This window comes from Haemaphysalis longicornis, unplaced genomic scaffold, assembly GCF_048455015.1.
Source record: "Haemaphysalis longicornis isolate Haplotype H1 unplaced genomic scaffold, Haemaphysalis longicornis Haplotype H1 scaffold_3, whole genome shotgun sequence".
Lineage (NCBI taxonomy): Eukaryota > Metazoa > Arthropoda > Arachnida > Ixodida > Ixodidae > Haemaphysalis > Haemaphysalis longicornis.
This window is the reverse complement of record NW_027526335.1, coordinates 192,370,074-192,390,106: the sequence shown is the minus strand read 5'-3', so window position 1 is coordinate 192,390,106 and position 20,033 is coordinate 192,370,074. Positions and strand designations below refer to the sequence as shown.

The 20,033-nt window shown below is 51.8% G+C and overlaps 1 protein-coding gene across 3 annotated transcripts in view; it reads right to left on the bottom strand.

The window, feature by feature from the left end:
• The window catches only part of Mtd (TLD domain-containing protein mustard), a 190,968-nt gene that overhangs the window by 76,756 nt on the left and 94,179 nt on the right, over nucleotides 1-20,033 (bottom strand). The window contains exon 1 of one of the 3 annotated variants that reach the window (XM_077704983.1): nucleotides 16,697-17,078. The exons of the other annotated variants lie outside the window; for them this stretch is intronic. Coding sequence (XP_077561109.1) covers nucleotides 16,697-16,746 — 50 coding nt within the window. The 5' untranslated portion in view covers nucleotides 16,747-17,078. Of the gene's footprint in view, nucleotides 1-16,696; nucleotides 17,079-20,033 lie in introns of those variants that run through there. 3 annotated transcript variants of the gene reach the window in all.

Genomic DNA, 20,033 nt, shown 5'->3' with positions numbered 1-20,033 from the left:
CCCCGGGCCTGCCAACCTGCTGTGCTGCCCAACCGCGAGAGACTTGGAACCATTGCAATGTGTTTGCGGGTTTGTGAGGCGAGCATCGCGACGGCGGCATGGTGTGGCGAACCTTGGTGTGGACTGGCATGGGAGTGGCGTTCGGTGGCTGTTTTGCTGACTTGAGACGTCGTGACGAGTATGGTGCGACGTGACGTCACTCCAGCTCAAGTGGCGTCCAGTTTTAGGGGGGAGGAGTGTGGGAATCGTGGAGAACCGCGACCTGCGATCCCGAGCCAGCGCGCGCTTCGGGAGAGACGTTTGTGCGCTGAAACCGGTCCGGCGCTCCGCTGGTTCGTCGGCGTCCCCCGAGAGATGGCGCCACCAATGTGTGCGGGGATAGGCGCGCGGGCGCGGGCGGCGCGAGGGTGCGCGCACGGGAGACGAGGAGAGTCTGGTCGGAGACCCGGTCGGGGCGAGATCGGCGGAACGCGGTGGCGGCGGATACTTGTATCTCAGGTGGGAGCTTTGTTTGTCGCGCGCCGTGAGTGCCTGCCTCCCGTTCGCGGTCACGACCCGGACGGCGTGATTCGTGAACGCCGTCGAGCCCTGTGCTCGCATGCTTTGGGATTCCCCAAATAAACGGCTGTGCTTCGGCACTACTGTCTACTGTGTTCTCGTATCGGCGAACCTCGCTGGGCTGCCGTAGCCATGGGAGCCCGCGTGGTTGACACGCCGGGAGCTAGCGTGGTGGCTTACGCCAGGACTGGCTAAGGCCCCCGAGGAACCCCACATATATCCCACAACATGAATGTGAAAGACGCCGTCAATCGCTTGCGCGTGCGCGACCGGCAATTTATTCCGCAGCCTTCAGGAAGCAGCCTTTACCCCATATCCCGTCCAGGAAGTCCGTTAATCCCCTTCCACGTTTATGACCGCCTCGAGCCCTATACAGGACGGAAAATGGCACGCGGTGAAGGCAGCCATTTCTGAGCGTTCCATCGTTTTTCCAAAGGAAATGAGCGACCCTAATGCTGTGATGGAACGTTTATCACCATCCGCGATTCTATTAAAAAGCAAATCGTCTTCCACTGCTATACTGTGTCGCGTTTTGTGCGTAAAGAGCGCCCATTGTCTAGCTCCTTAGCGTGGCGGTCAAGCACGCGCTGCGCGTTTGAAGACCCCACTCTGACGTGTGATCATCACATATCCGGTGGAGGACAAGTTCTTCCGTTGAGTCTCAACGTGCTTAAATATTCGGTGAAGGTTACGGTCGCCATGACTAAGGACACCATCCCCGTACAAAAGCCGCACTAAGGAGCACGCTTTCAGGAGACTACAGAATGACACTAAGCTACACTCCTGGTACCCCGCGCTATATTCTCCTTTTCGCTCGAACTGCCAGGAGAGGGTGGACGCTTACCATACGGTATGGGCATGCCAGTACACAGCAACGGTACACCCAATTACAGACACGCCAAGGGAGCAGTGGAAGGCCACCCTCCGTAGCGATGACCCTGCCAGCCAGCGATGGCTGGTAATGAGAGCCACCTTCTTTCCGCCCTCGTTTTTATTCTTTCTAAATAAGGTTGTTTTCGATCATCATGTCCCAGGAACATGAACAGGGCGCCGCAATGCCAACAGGCAGCAGAGAAATACACCTACATTTGCTTGCATTTTTATTACCTTTTTTTACAGTTACCCAAAGAAGCCGAAACCTGCCACCGTTTCGTGCCCGATAGCCGGCCCTGCCTACTTTTTACAAAGGAAGCACCTCTGTGAGAGCACGACAATACAAGCAGCCACATTATTAAGAGCACTGCAAGCGCCGTTTCGTACCGCAGGGTATATCGGTTGCACCGGCGCACTCAGAAACTTTCAAATGTGACTACGCGCACTCGTACACTCCAAATCAGAGTTTCTTTTTTTTTTTTTTAGATGCGAGAAGACGCATTAGCCGAGCATACAGCGATCTAAAAAGGGGCCGCCGAGTTTAGAACAATTTGACTTTGACCGTCGCGCACGGCTCGTGCCGTTTAGAGCGCCGGAAGTGGAAAGGGACGCCCCGGTCAAGGCTGACTTCGTAATAGCCTAAGACTGCGGCGACAAAAACAACGGCTGCTGCCTGCCCACCGAGACAATAACGGCGGTCGATAGCAGGCGTCGCCGCACCACTTGTCAAGTGCGCCCGGCAAGGGCGCACCGAGGTTGCATTGTCTCGTCCGCCGCCGCCGCAGCCCGCGTGTGCACCTCGGCCGTCTCCTTGATTAGGCCACTCAATCAGCGGCGCGTAACCGCCGCCGGCTCGCGGCCTGGGCGCACTGTTGCTAAGATCCCAACTCCGCTGTAACTGCAGCACAGAACAGTTATGTCTCCACTTTTGTTGTCCTATCGTTTTCTTCGGGGAAAACAAAAAGCAGACCCAGTACCCCTTTTTTTAAGAATTACTGTTAATTAATTGTTCCAAAGGGATCTTGTAACGGTATAAAATATGCAGACAGGTGAAACCATACAACATGCGTCTTTCTCCTCAGTACCGCACTCCATCCTCCTGCCCCCTCTCCCATATTCGTGGGGCCAATCAGAAAACGGAAAGACGTTCCACGTAGTTGATTGATTGATTGATTGTGTGTTTTAACGCGCCGAAGCTAAATCTGGGCGATGAGGAGCTCCGTAGTGGAGGGCTCCGGATTAATTTCGACCACCTAGGGATCTTTAACGTGCGCCGAAATCTCGACAACACGGGCGTTTTCGCTTTTCGCCTCCATCAGAAAAGCGGCCGCCGCGGCCGGGAATCGAACCCGCGACCTCATGCTCAGCAGCGCAACGCCTTAGCCACTGAGCCACCGCGGCGGGTAAAGCTAACATTGGACTCAAGCAGATAGATCTCAATAATGCTGCTTTCCTCATTCCTAATCTCCGCACCAGAGGACGGATTATATTATAAGCGTGCTGCTTGGCTCATATTCGATTCGGTTCCCTCGAAAGCCAGAACTCCCCCCATCAGAAAAGCGACCGCCGCGGCCGGGAATCGAACCCGCGACCTCGTGCTCAGCAGCACACCGTTCCACGTAGTTTCCACCCCAACAAGCAACGGTGCGGAATGTTGCGCTGTGAACATTCTTCCCGCCCATATTCCAAGGTAAAATGCGCGCGTGTGGTGTGTATACCGCCTCAATGACTAGATAAAAGTTTGCTCAATAACCCGGGCGATTCACGTCGGAACTCGTGTAGGCTTAACAAGTTTAACGCCCACTGGGGGCGACTGCAACCAGTTAATTCCCCAGTTTGGCAACGCCCACTCCCTGTTCCACAAGTTTCACCTCCCAACCTCAAGCTGTCATTTTCGCGTAGCCGACAGCTCTCGCGTGGTTCGACCTTGATGAGAAGACGGCCACGAAATGTCCCCATAACAGACGGAGAAAACACGCGTCACTGTTCGAAGGCTCGGGCGGAAGATATCGCACCGCGGAACGCCCGCACACCACGCGAGCATCTCTGGGCTTCTGGGAGACAGCATACAAACATTCGAGGGCTTACAGTTAAGCGCATCGTCTGGTGCATCCCAGATATAGTTGCCTCCATGGCAGCTGCTGAAGACGGCAAACCCGCGTAAATCACTATACTTTGCGTAATCACGTTGATTAGCACAATTTTATTTTAGAAGACGTGCAAATGTCGTGAACGGAGCAGCCAGCTGCCTTAGAACTGATGACACGTGCTCCTTATTTCTACAGAGAAAGACATAAAAAAATAAAAGGGAGGGTGGGGGGGGGGGGGGGGGGGTTCCATCTTTCATCGTTGACGTCTTGCGCCGCCTGCAAGTCCATCCTTCCATATTAGCTCGACAAATAACAGAAATTCTGTTTGTTGAGGTTAAGGCATGTGATGGAATATAACAGTGTAAATGAACATCGTTGATAAAAAAATAACGACTTAAATACCAAAAAACACAACCTACCGAAACGAGAAGTCACCTAATGTCGTTCAATATAAACCAAGAGAAACTAAGGACGAAAAACAGCTCAAGTTGACTACTTATAGCCAAATGTGACATTAAAGAACACTCAAAGTAAAATAACGATACCACGAAGGTCTATCTGACCTATCGGCCGCACGAGAGTAACTAAAAAGGAAAAAAAAAAAAAAACACACAAGCTTCCAAACGGAAGGACAAGGTTTTTGGAACGGAGAAACGACCTAAGAATGGTACCGCGTATGAGTGGAGAATTGTACAACTTTTTGCCCCCGTTCAATTCGTCTATGACCACACACTATTAGCGATCGCGTTAACCTGCACCGGAGCGTGTGCACCTTCGACCAATATACTCAACTTCGGGGCCTTTGACCTCTGAGGTCTGGCGCGAAACCTGCCTCCAAGAAGAAAACAGAAATCGCCGCTACAAGCCCCTCGCTCCACTCAGACAAGTTATCCCGCTTCGGAACAGGACGAGAATGAGTCATCGCGACCGCAGACGCGTGCCAGACGCGCTCGATCAGAGCAGCGACGGACGCAGGCTCGTGCGCAGTGTACAACCCCCGGTCTTCGCCGGCAACGAGTACGTGTGCGCGGCAGTTTTACGACAACAACGTGGTAATAAAGGAAGGCGGTGGCATGCACGTGGATTCGGATCGCTACACAACATATCGCCGCTACGTTCTTTACCTCGCTTGATGTACGATGAACCAGATTAACGCGTTTTGACGCTGCCATCTGGGCCACTTGAACCAGAATGTCACCGACACGTTGGTCTTACCCAATTAAAAAAAAAAAGACATTCCCTTCGGCGGCGTTCTCCGGGGCGGCCGCGACCGAAGAACGCTATTTCATTCGCGCACGCACGTACGCACGCACGCACGAACACGCGTGCCAGCAGAAAGACCGATAGGGTGTTGCTGCGCCTGCTTTGAGAAGCTTAGGCGTTCCCATGCTGACGGCTAATACAGTAAATGCTGCCCTGCAGCATCTGCGAAAGGTTTGGCCCTTTTCAAGAAGATTCGGGGCCTCTGCGTCTGCGGGTTTACGCAAGACAACAAGACGCACACAACTGTCATATTCGATACCAGTAATGACCGTTAAAAAGGCCGCAGCCCCACCAAAACAGGGTTCGCGAATAATTTGACGCACTGCCATCGTCACTTCCGACGCGCACCTTAAAATCAAATGCCTTTGAAAACCTGGTGTCCATTTCAAAACCACACCTGCCAGAGGAAGCGGCGACCTAACTACGATGATAATAGCATACGAGCAGACTATCATCAGAGTTCTTATTGTGCGGAAACTATACGGGTTAAAAGCCAGTGCACATATACTAACGAGGTTTTTCCTGGACGCGCACAGCGGTGCCGGAATTGGGCTAGACAGGCAGCGGAAACGCATGCCCACCTACCTGACCCCAGTGCAGAATTAGTAGCAAGCGAGAGCGCAGCGGTTTTGTTTCCCCGCGGCCACGCGACGACTCAGAGCAACAAGCTCTACAGTGCAAACAATACACATGCATACAGTGACGGCACCGACGCTTTCTCGCCTTTGTCCTACTGCGAGTTACAATTTTCACGATCACAGCGCCACTGTAGCGCAGCGCCTTACAAAGCTCGTGCCACAATTGCGAGCGGGTTCCCACGTGACGACACGCCCCACGGCCGTCTACGGAGGCAACGGAAAGACGTCACGTCGTGGAGGGGACATCAGGACACAAAACGTCCCCTCGAAATCCCCCCTTCGGCGAGACACCCGCAGGCGCGTTTCTCTGAAAAAAAAAAAAATACTGTTCCGGCCGTATTTGGGCGACAAGCAAAGATATGGAAGTTCGGCCTAAGCTTCGAAATTCCTACAAACATTCTGTCTTTGTGATTTGTTTATGCACACCTTTGCCCGTCTTTTCTGCGTCTCATTCAGCGTGAATGAACGTCAACACGCTATACTAATTGTTGCTCGAACCGTTCCGCCGCCCCGGGGGTGAAGTGAAACGTGCATGGCAAGAGACCCCGATCGGAACCGCTCCGCCTTACTAGCTCGGCTATTTAAACACCGCCTTCGGCTGATCTGCGCCGGCGCATGGTCCGCAATGGAGATAAATCTCCGCCACATTAGAAGTTCAGCGCCCGTCAGTCAACCGTCCACTCGTATTATCAAGGGCGTGATGCCGGGGGGCAAAACAGCGGACGCTCGTGCAGATCCGTTTCCCGCGGCGCAACGAGCCGCGGACGGCGGGGAGGAAGGCGGCCGCGCCCGTACAGCTGCACCAGTTTCTTTCAAACAGGCCCCGACGGGACGGACTCCGTTGTCCCCAAAACCGGTTCCGCCAAACTCACTCAACACGTTGCAAAATGATTTATGTCCTTAAGTTTATAACTAAAACACCCTTACACCCGAGCAAAAGCACAAGAATCCACCCTTTTAAATAGTGTTTTATCGTTATTTACGCCATTTGGATAGGGTGTAAGGGTGTTTGTTATAGATAAAATGGTGTAAATCATTCTACGGTGCAGGAGGATCGACCATTCAATAAACCGCTTCTGCCAGGGCCTGTTTCTGCAGCACGGCTAGAGAGAAGGAAATTGGCTTAGCCTCGGCGGTCTCCCGCATAAAACTAAATACCGTGTGAGCCACAGGTGAAGCGACGTTCGCAGGCGATTTCACCGCACGATTGGCAAAAAGCTTTTTCATCAGCTGGGCGTTTTTGTGACTCCATGGTGTTCGGTGGCCGACACAAGGCCCCTTCCAGAAAAGTTGAAAATGGTGGTTGGCGGGGGGAGCAGGTTTGGGAGGATTGGGTGAAAAAGAAAGAAAAATAATCTGCCAACGTGAGAGCAGCTACACGGCGAGAGCGTGGGAGGAGATAACACGCGTTCGCAGAAGAGAACAGCCCAGACACAGCGCGTGGTGCAAACATCCGCCGTTGTTTGCCGGTTACGCCAGGGAGCACTCTAATTCGCTCGCGATAACCGCGAGGCCGGCGAGGTAAGAAATAAATAGCCTTCCCGCCGCACAACCGGTTCGTTCCGGTACGCGACCACTCGATCGATATCGACTGATCGCGCGCGAGACAACACGAGCCGCCCCTATCGCGGCGCTACACAGACGCCGGTTACGGCTGCATCGCGGCTGTTTTGAACCTCAGTGACGGGCCCCAAATGCCTCCTCCATCCCTGAATGAATACGCACCACAGAACTTGTAAAAGCCCCTGAGATTACGTAAGGTGCTCGCGCATCCCTCAATAGTGAACGAACGATGACTGGCGGGACGTTTTGGGATTCAGGTCATCAAGAGAGCGGGGAAAAGCGGTGGCCCAAGGAGCACGTCCTGCCGTTTGCGTGTATACGTGGCGAACGAACGGCTCGCCAGAGGTGATGGCCTTCCGCCCCCTTCTCGTGGTAAGTGGTCGGCCAGCGAAGATTCTCCCATCTGCGTCGCCGTTTCTCGTCCTCCTAGATGGACGTAACAGGGCCACGAGAGCGCAGTCGCGGGGAAACTCACACTAAGACCCAAAAACTAACACCGACAAATCCAACCAACCAACCAAGAGCGCATTTCGGTTGTCTCGAAGGCCAGGCCTGGACGTGACGAGCGAGACCGACGTGACAGTTGCGCTGGGATGAGACAGCCCGCCATCGTCAGCGAGAGAGCAGTGCGCGGCCAAAAGAACCTCAAAGCAACGCTAAATCCACAAAAGCGTATGCGTATACATTTGAAGAGACGAGAAAATGACAGGTAACGCACTCAATCCCATTTTATGCACTCGAAGTCCCAAATATAGCTCCACGGAATCGCGGCGCCACTGGACGTGGCGGTGAATAGGCTGCCCAGCTCTTTCGCGACACCTCGTCGGCACTGACAGTCGTGTCTTCAACCAAGCCCGCTTGAATGAAGTGGGCACTCGAAACTAACGAATAGATAGATAGAAAGAAAGAAAGAGCGCATTTCCTGCTTCGTGGATGTATGCAGTCACGACTCAATTACATGACAGGCAGAACAAAATGCTAGTGTAGGCTTTTTGAGGAATCCCTGGCGGAGTTCGCAGGTTAGAAGAAAAGCGAAGGCACGAGCAATCCGTTTGATAAATATAGTAAGACGTTTCGGGTCCCGCCGTGTTTATACTGTCACGAAACTTTCTGGTTGCTGCTTTCACCCTTCTCGACATGCTTGAGGCTGCACTGAGTATACAGCGGGATGTTTAAGCACGCGTGCAATATGGCCTCCTCGCCTTGTATGCCTACAGCGCCTTCGAGATATCCCGCGCACTATAAGTGATCATTTACTTTCGGGTGAACGACGCGCTTCGGGTTGTTCATTTTTAACGAGACAATCAAGTAATTCTCCCCCCATCTAGAGGTCATTGCTAAATAAACTCAACCGCTTTCCTTCGAAGGCTAGCGGGGAGGGGGGAGGCTGTATTAAGCGCAGAGAACTTTATGAGCTCGCCTTGTCTTAGCTCGCTAACGGTCGATGCGACTGCCGGAATCAGGCGGCGCAGCGAGATAACGGACCCAAGTATACAGCCTTCTCTACCGGACTCAGGGAGCCACGCTGAGGCTTCGAAAACCACGCGGTTTAAATAGCCTCAAGCGTTCGAACCTCGTGAACCGCCGGTGCTTGTCATACATCTTCCCGTTATTTAGCGCAAAGAAAACTGCAGGTACATTTCAGGCAAAATCTGTGTATATAACCGGCAACCCCCGCGTTCATTTAGTTACGAACGCTCGCTGGGTTGGTTTTTACGACAGTAAGCTAAAAACGCGGCCGCGCAAGAAAGAAATGGCGCGTTCGAAATGACGCAGAAAGGCTCCATCCGCGCAAGAAAAAAATGGCGCGTTCGAAATGACGCAAAAAGGCTCCAGCCGCGCAAGAAAAGAATGGCGCGTTCGAAATGCCACAGAAAGGTTCCAGTCACGCAAGAAAAAATTACGCGCCCGAAATGACGCAAAAAGAGCAGAACTCCCGCTGGCGCAGTTTCAGGCAGGGGGCGCGCGAGCACTGCGAAGGAGGGAAATTTGAAATGCAGCAGTGAGCAGATAACGGCGCTGCAGCCCATTATGGCGAATCACTGCTCCGCAGTACCGACAGCTTTCACATTGAGTGGAACGACTTTAGCTTTCAGGCGTTCCGACGCTGCCGACAATGACGTCACGATCCAGGCACCGCTGAAATTTCCGCTGGAAGCAAACATGTTGGATCTGTTGGCGCTAGCGGTTCGCCGTAACAGAAAAAAAATGGCCTTCTTGAACTCCTGAACGAGTCAACCGTTACAGCGTGGGATACATATACTGTGTAATAGTCGGTAGAGCTGGGGGATATGTTCAGAGCACTGCCCAAACGCTGGTGTGCGCGTCTATGTTTTACAGTCCGCCTTCACTGGTAACTCGGAACTACATAGCATACCGGAATGCCTTAGGCGCTGCATAGAACACCGGCGAAAAATAGCTTCGAAGGGGTTCTTCATTGCGTTACCAACCTCAATGCGGGCGTATTCAATGCAAGACACAAGGACGCGATTATCTCCGCATTATAAGCTGCCAGAGCGTTCGCTGTTCTGAGATCGCTAGCACAGGAAACGCACGGACAGTGAAAAACTGAGTCGGGACCGAGCTTTGAAAGCGGCGCTGCAGACAACGGACGGTCGACCCACATACGGAGAAAATGTTGCGGACAGCTGCGCGCGCCAAACAGCGCACGAGTCACTCACTGGGCGCAGCCAGACGGCCCGACGGCACGCACAATCGACGGACGCCACGTGGGAACATTCATAAGGGCGCGGGGGATTAAGCGGCGCACGAGCCGATCAATCCACGAGCGGGTACGCCTGCGCCTGATCTTTGGGCGCACGGTCGCACAGATGCCCGCGTCAAATGGCCGCCGCCGCCTCCGGCTACGCCTATCGAACGTGTACGCGTATACACCCTCAGAGTCTACGAACCGCGGGCGAGTGTTTTAACGAAGCTGAAACTCGATTCAACGAGTTTCTCGGTTCAACGAACAAACCGGCTCCCCGGAAGATAGTAAGGCGGCGCTCTCGGTTTATTGATCTAACGAAGTTACGGATTTCAAGAAACTGCGGGACTAACGCTGAATTCGCAAAGTCGGATTTCAACTCCGTTGCAGTCGCAAGATAATTCTACTCGGTGTCTCGAGGTGGGTGTCAAACTCCCCCAATTCTTAGCTTCACGCCTTGAGCTAGGCGACGTCGAAGTCATCATGTGGCGATTATACAGCAGTTGTGGCCGAAAGAAATTAGTGCCTTGATCTTTGCCCCCACCCCCCCCCCCCCCCCCCCGCTTCCTTCCCAGCGTTTTTTTTTTTTTACGTTTGATTAATAGCAATGCAAACTTTTCGTTGTAAAAAAAAATGACGTGAATGTTTCAGTAAACGGTTTCGCGTTCCTGCTTAGCATGTATGTGTAAGCAGGTATTCAGGCGTACTAAACAGCAGGTGTAGGCGCCGACCCGAAACGTCGGCGCCTTTATTCCATCCTTCATTTAGTTCATTCGTCCAGACTCACAGGAAGCTCTGCTTCAGAAACGAACGGCTCCAACAACTAAGCTAAACAAGTCGCCTTAACAACGATTCAAGCGGGCGAATTAATAACGGAATTCCTATTACGAGTAGTTAACGAAATGTGCGCGTGCATGTGCGTGCGTAGCGTAAAGGGGGCTGGTACGTACGCGAAATCCGGGGACTGAAGAGTTACAACAACCACGACTTTTACCAGCAGTTATCGCCGGAAACCACGCCCAAGTAAAAGCCTCACGACGGCTGCCCATTCCGATTCCAATCTCCAAGATTACTTCGATTACGCAGGCTTTCTTTACCCCAAACTGCTTTAATCCGTCGCCCGCCGACAGTGTCGCCGGTTTCGCAAACTCCACCAACCCAATGTTGAACCGGCCACCGAGCGGCCCTGCACTGTACGGAAAAGCTATCTTTAGCCGCGAGCGATTTGTGCACACAAACATACACGCTTGGTGAGCTCTGACGTACCAACGGGAAGGGTGACGTGCGTGAGGGGCACGCCGCAGAGATATTTCCGCACCGACATTGTACAACCTATGTCACTACTACCGATGCGCTGCTTGCACCCTGCGCAAAACGTTTGTTTTCTCCTCCTTTCGATCGTCCGTAACACCGATTTGTCTCATCAACGTCCGCCCGACATTCGTCACTGTCATGCCGGCACAAGTGGTGCATAACTTATCGTAACGTCGAGCAAAAGGGGGAGGGGGGGGGAGCGCAGTACTTTTCCCAGAACTCGGGCTGAGCCCTCTGAGCCCGATTTTTCGCTGTATATGCCGAACAATCTTCGCTCTAGCGCACAAATTCTCTGCTCTAGTCTTCAAGGTCACAGCAGCCTGACGGGTGTGGGACGAAGAAGATTTCTGATGTGTAATTGTGTAATTTACACTTCCATATTATTTATCACCCTCGTTTCCGACTGGGATATCTACAAATCAGTCGAAAGAGAAACAAAAATTATCTCCTCCTATATAGAGCCATCCAGTGCGCAAAATACAAAATAAGCCACCTGGCTATGATATTAGCGAGCCAGCAAACATAGCAAGGCGACGTTGCTACCATGGTTGGTATACCGCGTTGCTACCGCGGAGCTTTGACTGTTATTTGGCCAATCCGCGAGTGAACGACCAGATTTATCGAACAATGGTCTACATTCTTCGCCACTTGTGGTTACAGCCGAGGCAAAACAGTACGGATTAACTTCAGCCCCTGCCGCAATTTCGACACACGGGCGGTCTCGCTTTTGGCCTCCATCAAAAAAAAAAAAAAAAAAAAAAAAGGGAAACGGCTGTCGCGGTCGAGACTGAACCCGCATCCTTCCGCAGAAACCATGAGGCGGGTGCAGGCGCTCACCCTCATCGGCCGACGAAATACAGGCGACTGAAAAAAAACTCAAGCTGATCTTGCCCGGCGCAAGGAAAGAAACCGAGAGCGATACAATGGAACCACGTTCATACGTTTTTCGCCGGACCGGGAAAACAAAAACGTAACAACCAGGAAAACGAAGCAGTGAGGAAACCTTCGAAAATGAACGAAAACAGTGTAACTTCGACTTGCAACCATGTATTTCTGCAACTCTGGCTTTCGAACATTAAAAAACTCGAGAATGTAGGACTGCCGTTTTTTGCGATTGCTAGGAAGCACCACGCGTGGCAATGCAAGGTCCCTAGCGATGTCGACTCTTCCGCGCTGGCTGCTTGTCTACTGCGTTTAGTACGTCAAGCTTTTCCTGAAGGGAAAGCCCCGCCCGTTTTCGCGACGCAGTCAAGGCACACGACAAAGTTCGCAGTTGCAAGTTCAATGGTGTTTTCAAAGCTTGAAGCGCACGATGACGACCAGAGCGCGTGCTATTCTTGCGGTGGTGCTTTATAGCAAACACGCACTTCCAGCATTCCAAAGTGAAACGAATTCTGTTGTAAGCGCAGTGATGGTGGTGATAGCATAGAGCAACATAGGGCCATCTAGTGGTAATGATCGCACCCGCGTGCGGCTTCATGCAGTCAGTTCCGTAGTCAAGCCTGGCCAAGGCTCGTCAAACGTCAAAATGGCGCTCCGCGCATTTTGCCCGGGCGAGTTCGAAGTGTCAGATTGAAACGAATGATCCGGGAACGTACTCTGAGCCACGACGCAACAGTGAGGGTTTTAATACATGGGACTCTATGTGAGATTCGCCGGGACCAGACAAGAACAACGTAGCAGCCGGGAAAACGCAGCACTGAGGAATGTAAGAGCGGGGTTCTAGTGTAGTAAAACTCGAGCAGAATTTTTCCACAGCCGCGCCATGACCGAGGCTTCATCACTGCTATATTTCATACACCACAAAGGAAGGATTGCCCTCGCCGACTGTCTTCGTGACCTCCCTCGTGCGTCTGTGCTCGTAAAAAAGTGCGTAAACGCGCCTTTGCTCTGCACCCACCGGCATGGGCAATCACGCGGCGTCGGAAGGAAAACAGACGCGGGACATGTCACGTCTTCCTCGTTCACAGTCGCACACGCGACCTTGCCCCGCAAGTCGATGATAACTCAGCACAGCTGATATAGTATCGTTTTTTTTTTTTTTACTTGATGAAAAGATGCTCAAGTAATTCGAATCAAAACCGCGACTGATGAGTCTTGACGGAAGAACCGCTGCTCTCATGTGGGGCCACGCACAAAGCTATTTCGCTGCAAAACGGGCACAAGAAAATGTGAGCGTGAAAACGGGGCTAAGGAGACTATGCTATGTCAACTATAGCGCTGGAACCAGCGCGCCTCGGGACGATTTTATCGCTTGCTTCCAGTAAAACGCGCAATGCACGTTCAGGGTATTATCAGCGCTGGATACATGAATGCAGACTTCTGCAACAAAGAGTACGTTTATAACACTCCCAAGATACCCGATTACCTGACTAAACTTGAAGAATAAGGATTTTTACGCCTGCATTCAGGAGAAATCTAGATTAAGGTAGGCCATATTAATTTAGGTAGACGAGTGCCAAGATATTTCCTGCGCGACACCGGGTTCGAAGCCCATTTCTGTTGCAACTTCGTTTCTTTTTTTTGATTGATTGATTGATTGATTGTTGGGTTTAACGCGCCGACGCAACGCAGGCGATGAGGCGCACCGTTTTTTTTTTCTTTTTCTTTTTTTTTTTTGAGGCACGTTGAATAGGTAACCTGTTAATCAACGTCTTGTTTCTTTCCTTTTGGGATACATGATGCTTTCGCATAAAAGAAAAAAAAAGAGAACAATGAAACCCCGAATAGGCATGTGCCATGTGTTCATGGCCGGGTGGGCACGTGACCAGGACCCGAGCTACTGGCATTGCTATTTTTGGTCATTGCTAGCTTGGATATGCGGCAGGACGCATGTTTAACGCAATGAACGGTGCCACAAACGTTTCTTCTTCGGAAAATATAGCGAACTTTTTTTTTCGATCTCACTGAATTCACAGCTGCGCAATTCCTCCTCATTTCAGAGTAAAAATATAATCTTACGACCCTCAAATATCACCACTCACAGAGTGACAGGATCTATATTTCGCCGCTATTCCGACACAGATTCCAGAAAGGTGGTGGCGGCGCTGGGCTTATATGCGGCAAATCACCTGCAAGGGTGCATTCGCCACATCGCAGTCGAAACGTCTCATATACAAGACGGCGCGACCGGACGCTAACGATTTTACAACCCGACGGAACGAAAGAACCCGCCTAGAAAGACGCGTTTTGTAGATCACATTTAAAACGATGCGCAGACATGCAAGTTCCAAGAGGAAATAAATATTCGCTAATGGTTTAAGGATCTTCGCGTCGGAGCTGTACTACACACACGGCCGCTAAGAACCGAAAACAAACCAAAAAAAAAAAACTGGCATCTACATCTTCGCGACTACACACGTGACTTCCATGCCGAAGCCACGGCCGAGGAAATGAAAAGTTGTTACCGTGTTTAATTTCGAGACCCACCCGGTCGACTAATACATTCGTCTTTTTTTTTTTTTTTCTATTTTCAGACGGAGGAAACCACGGATAGAGAACAGGGAATCTCGCATACTTAAATGGGGCTCCATTAGGGGGCGCGCAATGAAGCGAATCGTTGCTGCATCCATTTGGTGCGCACGTTATGGCCCGTATTAAAAGGGAGACCGGGACCTCCTCGTTCGACGGCACGTGGACGACCGGAGCGCCCTGAGCATAAAGTTAACATGCTGGCCAGACGTCATTTCAGTAACGACACGCAAATAATACTTAGGGCGTACTCTGTCACAACCACGGCATTTTGCGTTCGTGGACTGTCAACAATTTTTCGTTTCCGACTTCCGAGTTCAAATGACGTATACTGGTGTACGCATAGAATCAGCGATATGGACAAATATTTTCCTGCGGTTACGATGGCACGCGCTCCACACGCCCAGACACGGGATTACCTGAGAAGCCAACAACCGCGCGCATACGCCACCTCTCGGAGGGTACTGTATCGATCGCTCGCCCCTACTTTTCTTAAAGCAAAACTTTCTACCTAAGCCAATGGTTTTGTCGTGTGCGCCACAAGAAACTCCCAACCACGCTAAACAAAACTTGTGGCGCCGCCAGGGATCGACCCTGGGCCCGAACAGAAGCGGCGCGAGAGCCCGTCGTCTTAGCGACTAAGCTACACCCACACGCGGAGACGGGGGAGACAGACGGCGGTTTTGATTCAGCGGCTGGGGAGGGAGAGGGCGCTTTTGGGCGCGAGTCCCAGGTAATGCCTGGCAGAATCTGGTTTCACTCTTTGTAGAGCCACGCGCGTGAATTGAAGTGACGTCGCACGGGCAATTGTTGTGGGTGTCGTTTACAGCTTCGCAGTCCTACCACCTTCACAGCGTGGATTGGAGCTTTTTTTTTTTTCGCCATTCTATTTTTTCTTCTCCTTTTTCTTCTCCTCTCGCTGGGTCAAATAATGCGGAGCTGAAGCTTCTACTGCTCCAATTAGAATATCCCTCCAGCAAGCTAAATTCTGCTGCACGTTTTACATAAACGAGGAACACCCACTATTTTTACAATTTCGGAGAAGTGAATCTCGCGCTGTTTTTAAACCGCGAAGAGGCGGTTTCTTTTACAAACTTTCTTGATTGCAAGTCTGCGCCTGTTCTGTGTTTCCTCCGTCTTTGTGGCCGTCTCAAATAGCGCAGTTTTTTTACTTTACATTGAGGATGCGCCAACTCGGCCCCCACAAACGAATCCTTCTAAACCAAGAAAATGTTTTCTGACAGACAAAATTATAGGCTTGAGGGGTGAACAAGCGGACCTGGTCTCGCAGTGTGTCCCGCCTACTTACTCCGCCCTGGAAGCGCTCTTCTAAAAAATATATATACACGGCAAATCACCAACAGTCGTAAAGGTCTTCGAACCCACGCTATATCTCATTTGTAGCTGATTAACGTCAGCGGCACATCTGCTGCAGCAGGCGACAAGGCTTCTATAACTTTACGCTGAGGTCAGGACTTTGGTTTTGATAATTCCCCTCAACCATGAGTGCAAGGCGAAGCTCGTAAGCGACAGCACTGACATAAAAAAGGCTTGGAAGTGTAAAACGGCTCCCTATGTAGTCGATCTCTTTTAAGATTAAGAATTGCACGCGGGTATCACGCATCAGCGCATTTTTTGTTGTTCAATGAAGCTCTCCAACACAGATTACACCCCCCCCCCCCCATCAACTCCATTTTATTATAGCTTTTCCATCTAACGATGAAGTGTAGGGAGATAAATAGTGTTTAGCATCCAGATTACAAACTCCCGCAAAATCTCCGACAAAACACTCATAGGATACTGTGAACTGTTCATTACCGCAGCTTAGTCATTTCATACAGCTCTTAAAATCTCGCAAGCAACTAGGTTTCAGATTAAGTACGAACATTGCGAAGATAACTTGCAGAATAATGTTTTAGAATTCCGAGTAATTCGTTGCCAAAAGCTAAATTCTATAGCGCCCCGCCCGACTGATTATCACTGGACCTGGAAAAACCACGTTTTCAACATGACGACATCGCATGCAAGATAGGGGTCGGCTTGCTAAAAGCTGCGCTAACATACTTTTAAAACACGACGAAAAAAAAAACTGCGCCCGTATCGGGAAGTATCGATTTTTACACGAAACGATACATTCTGTTACACCCGAGATAAGACACGTGCTAACATCTCCCGGCAAACGCTAACCGCGAGAAATATAAGGGAGTGAAGTTGTTTACCGAATCTTGTTGTAGAGCAGCACAGCCAATGCCCTCGTAAACGCCGGCATCTTCTCGCCTCGTTCTTGAAGTGCGCGCACAGTCAGACGAACTACCAACCGGGTCGTGACCACAGAGAGATCACAGCAGCGAATATCCCTCGAGCCGCTGTTCCTCAGGGCACGACGTACATCCAAGAGTCGTCCGACTCGCGCGAGCGGCAGATAGAAACAAAATCGCGCCTCGCTTGCACGCCTCCAGCCAGGGACTCAGGCCCGACGATGACTCGACGCCGACGGGGGAGGGGGGCGTACGTCGCGGCCGCAGCAGCTGCCCGTGAGGCCGGCGCGACAATAACTGACGGAGTCGGCTCGCATGCGACGACGACACATCCGCAAACGCTTTGCGCGACCTGCGGAAACAGGCTGACGTCGCGCCGGCCCCGTATCGGAGCCGAAGGTAGAAGGGAAGCATGCCGTATCTTATCCACAGCGTGCAATACGGAAAACAGGGGAGAGAGGGAGAGAGAAAGAAGAGGATAAGCTACAAGGGAGCAGCAACAGTGTCGACCTCTGCCCGCCGGGGAGGTACCCATCGCATTGATTGATTGATTGATTGACGCATGCTTGCTTGCTTGCTTAATTGATTGATTGATTGATTGATTGATTGATTGATTGATTGGATTTATCGCGCCGACGCTACAGACAGGCGCGCAGTAGTGTATGGCTCCGGATTAATTTTGACCGCCTGGGGATCTTTATTGCGCGCCGAAATCTCGAACACACGGGCGTTGTCACTTTTCGCCTCCCTCACAAAAGCGGCCGCCGCGGCCGGGATTCGAACCCGCGACCTTGGGCTATACACCACGGTCGGCACAGCATAGACAGCCTGCTGAGGATTACGGGGTGAGATAGGACACGCTCCGGAAGAGCGCTTGTTAGCGATTCAGCGGGTGTGTGTACGCTAGCACGCTCACAAAAGACCGAATCCTCTCTCTGCCAACGCGGTATACGTTGAGGGCCGTGTCAAGGAGACCGAGGGAAGGCTGCGATGTGTCGTTTGACGAACACTGGACGAGAGACGCGGAGTCGTATATAGTGACGCGGCGGTTAGTTTTTTTTTTTTTTTTTTTCGAACCGCAGAGGAAAAAGAAGCGGGCAAGTATTCGCGACCGATGGAGGCGAAAAGCAAAAACACCCGTGTGTACGAGATTTAGGCGCACGTTTAAGATCCCCAGGTGGTCAAAATTTACCCGGAGCCATACGGCGCGCCTCATCGGCTTCGTTGCGCCGGCGCGTTAAACCCTCCAATCAAGTATTCGCGACCGCGAGAACGGGTTGTCGACCGAAAGAACCGACCCGGACCGTTGCGAAAGCTGTAGTTCTTTACAAACTGCATCGGACGTCTCGCAATACGTGCGGCTTCCGCCTCTCTTCTGCACAAACACGAGAAACGATTCGCAGTTCTCGCATCTGAAATCAACGGCGCGACTGGCACGCAGCTCGACTTCAGCTAGTCCTCTAAAAGGACACCGCGAGTCTTCTTCTGAGGCGAAAGTGATCGTACGCCGATAAGTCTCGACTCTGAAGCGACGCAACATAGCTGGACCTCTCGCGAGTTCACGGGCCAGCTTGAGAAGTGGATTCAGCAAGAGCTTGAGTATACGCCAGAAACCACCCAAGCCCGAAGGCGCCTTTCTGGATTCAGGGCCAGCCGTGGACAGCAACACAAGGCAATGACCACCGACGGCGTAGGCAAACCACCGGACGCCGTTAACTTGTACAGTGAAACCTCGATATATCGAACAGCGCGGTGCCCACAAAATAGTTCGATATAACAAGAATTCGATATACAAAATCACGTAAAATCGCGTCATAAGCTGGTACATATCACCAAATGAGCGAACTGTGCAGTAAACATTCACTTGATGCTTCAAAGTATTTAATATTTTGCCTTAAAGTACTGCAGAAGGGTAGCCTGGCTTGTCATACACGACTTCCTCAATGTAGTCCAAACGTTCCACAAGTGACAAGCCGGTGCCTTCTATAGCGCTGCAGTACCGGTGCGGTAGGCCCAAAACCGCAGAAGCCTCGGTCGAAGTCGGGAGCGGGGCAATATCAGCGCTTGCGGGTACAACCTCGGCAGCGTCTTCGTTTGTGCGCTCAGTAGTAACGTCCGCTAGCATCTCCACACCCGTCAACTCCACCGTCGTTCCCGTGCTGTCGTCACCACCAACAAAGTCATCGATGCACATGCTTCGTGGCTCAGCACCAAAAAGCGCTCCAGCTGGCCCAAGGTTTCTTCAAGCTCGCATTCTTCTTTTGCACCGCCCAATTCTGCTTCGGCGCAACCGATGCGCAGCAGTCGGGAACGCCCATCGCGCCACCGCTATCCTCGAGGATACTGCAGGATAGCTCACCGCCTGTCAACAGAGCGCGAGTGGTCTGGCCAGTCTGTGGTGGCGGAGTTCGATATACCCATTTCATGTCCGTCCCAGTTCGAAATAAAAAAATAAAAATGCATGTGATTTTCCGCGCGATATAGAAAGTGTTCGATATGGGCAATAATTCGATATACCCCTGTTCGATATATCGAGGTTTGACTGTACACACAAAATGTGGTGACGACGGGCCATCACACCGGTGCATTTACGAAGCCAGCGGCCGGCTTTGCACCAATAAGCACAAAGCTGACGCCCAAATGACGGCACCAAACGGCTCAGGCACGTTTTAGACGCGTGCGTCGTAGATTTAGACTAAAACCACCGAACGCAAAAAAAAAAAAAAAAAGAAAGGAAACCTAAAGAAAGGGACAGCTTGTATGCCAAACCATTTTCCCCATAAGCCGTTGCCACGGGTGTGCCAACGGCAAAGGGAAAAAAGAAACAAGCTGCAGACGCAAACTTCGTGTTTGGCGTATACAAGCATGCTAAGCTTCCACGAGAGCCGACGCCGGGAGCGGCCGCGAGCCTAACGCGCACGCCAACACGTGTACAACGCAAGAGTCAAGGGCTTTCTTTTTAAGCCCCCCAAAAGCTGAATGCGAGGAGCTAACGCAAACGCGCAACAGAGGCGCGGCTTCAGTAACCGCTCCACACACTTTTCCGCCTTTACGCACCTGCGGCAGCCAAAGCCTTTCTTTTTCCCTCTTCACGTTTACTCGCCTGCCTGGTGTTTCGTCCGGGAAAACTCATTTGGGTCCACACAGGGCGCAGCTTTGGCGGCTGACCTTTGCCAGCGTCCGCCTCTGCCGGGCCTGTTGCCCTCCCACATGTGTGGCGCTCGCAGAAAAGTTGATTTGTGCACGAGTTGCAATGTGCGCGCATTAAGACCTCGCTAACGAGGCTGCAGCTGTTTCA